Source organism: Habropoda laboriosa, unplaced genomic scaffold, assembly GCF_001263275.1.
Source record: "Habropoda laboriosa isolate 0110345459 unplaced genomic scaffold, ASM126327v1 scaffold81, whole genome shotgun sequence".
NCBI lineage: Eukaryota > Metazoa > Arthropoda > Insecta > Hymenoptera > Apidae > Habropoda > Habropoda laboriosa.
Window position 1 is genome coordinate 267,674 of NW_017100194.1, and position 996 is coordinate 268,669.

The 996-nt window shown below is 29.3% G+C and overlaps 1 protein-coding gene across 1 annotated transcript in view; it reads left to right on the forward strand.

Moving 5' to 3' along the window:
- Window positions 1–100: 100 nt before the first annotated feature.
- LOC108570277 (ADP-ribosylation factor-related protein 1) overlaps window positions 101–996 on the forward strand; it is a 1,636-nt gene continuing 740 nt past the window's right edge. Inside the window, exons 1-4 of the mRNA XM_017932114.1 lie at window positions 101–274; window positions 356–526; window positions 627–708; window positions 780–951. Of these exons, the coding sequence (XP_017787603.1) occupies window positions 182–274; window positions 356–526; window positions 627–708; window positions 780–951 (518 nt within the window). The 5' untranslated portion in view covers window positions 101–181. The remainder of the gene's footprint in view (window positions 275–355; window positions 527–626; window positions 709–779; window positions 952–996) is intronic.

Genomic DNA, 996 nt, shown 5'->3' on the forward strand with positions numbered 1-996 from the left:
GTGTTTGCTATTATATACGCTATTTCACCGAGCATATCTAATTTTATTATTGTATCTTTTCACGATCTTTTTCACTACATATAGAATAGGATGAATGATATTTCATGGGCGAATATGTTTTTGTGAACACGATATGTAAACAATATGAAATATAAATTTTTGGATATTTAAACACGTTGAAATGTACACACTTTTGCATGGTTTGTACAAATATCTTGTGCAAAAAGATGAATATTTTATATTAATATTAGGACTCGACAATGCAGGGAAAACGGTAAGGAATCAAAAAGACTGTGTAAGTGAGGTTAAGTACATAAGCAAATTCATTTCTTAGTGATATTTTATATTGATATAGACCTATTTAGAAGCAGCAAAAACAAAATTTACAAAAAATTATAAGGGTATGAATCCTAGTAAAATTACAACAACTGTTGGTTTAAATATTGGAAAAATTGACATAGCTGGCGTTTGTTTCAATTTTTGGGATCTTGGTGGACAAGAAGAACTTCGATCACTATGGGATAAAGTAAATACTCTTTTAATATGTTATTATAATTGAGTACTGTGCTAATTATACTGCTAAATTACACATTTCATAATACATACCAGTTATTTTGTGTTTGCAGTATTATGCAGAATCACATGCTGTGATTTACATAGTGGATTCTTCAGATCGGGAGAAGATACCTGAATCTAAGGAAACTTTTGGTAAAATATAAAACTATTGCATGAATGGATTTATAATATTTTATTGAACTAATATTTACTTTTAATTGTAGATAGAGTTATATCATCAGAACATTTAATAGGTGTACCACTTTTAGTCCTAGCAAATAAGCAGGATGTGCCTGATTGCATGGGTGTTAGAGAAGTAAAACCAATTTTTAATCAAAATGCACACTTAATAGGTCGAAGAGATTGCATGGTAATGCCAGTTTCTGCTCTGAATGGGTATGTAAATTTATATATTTATTCATTTGAATTTCAAGCTCAGTA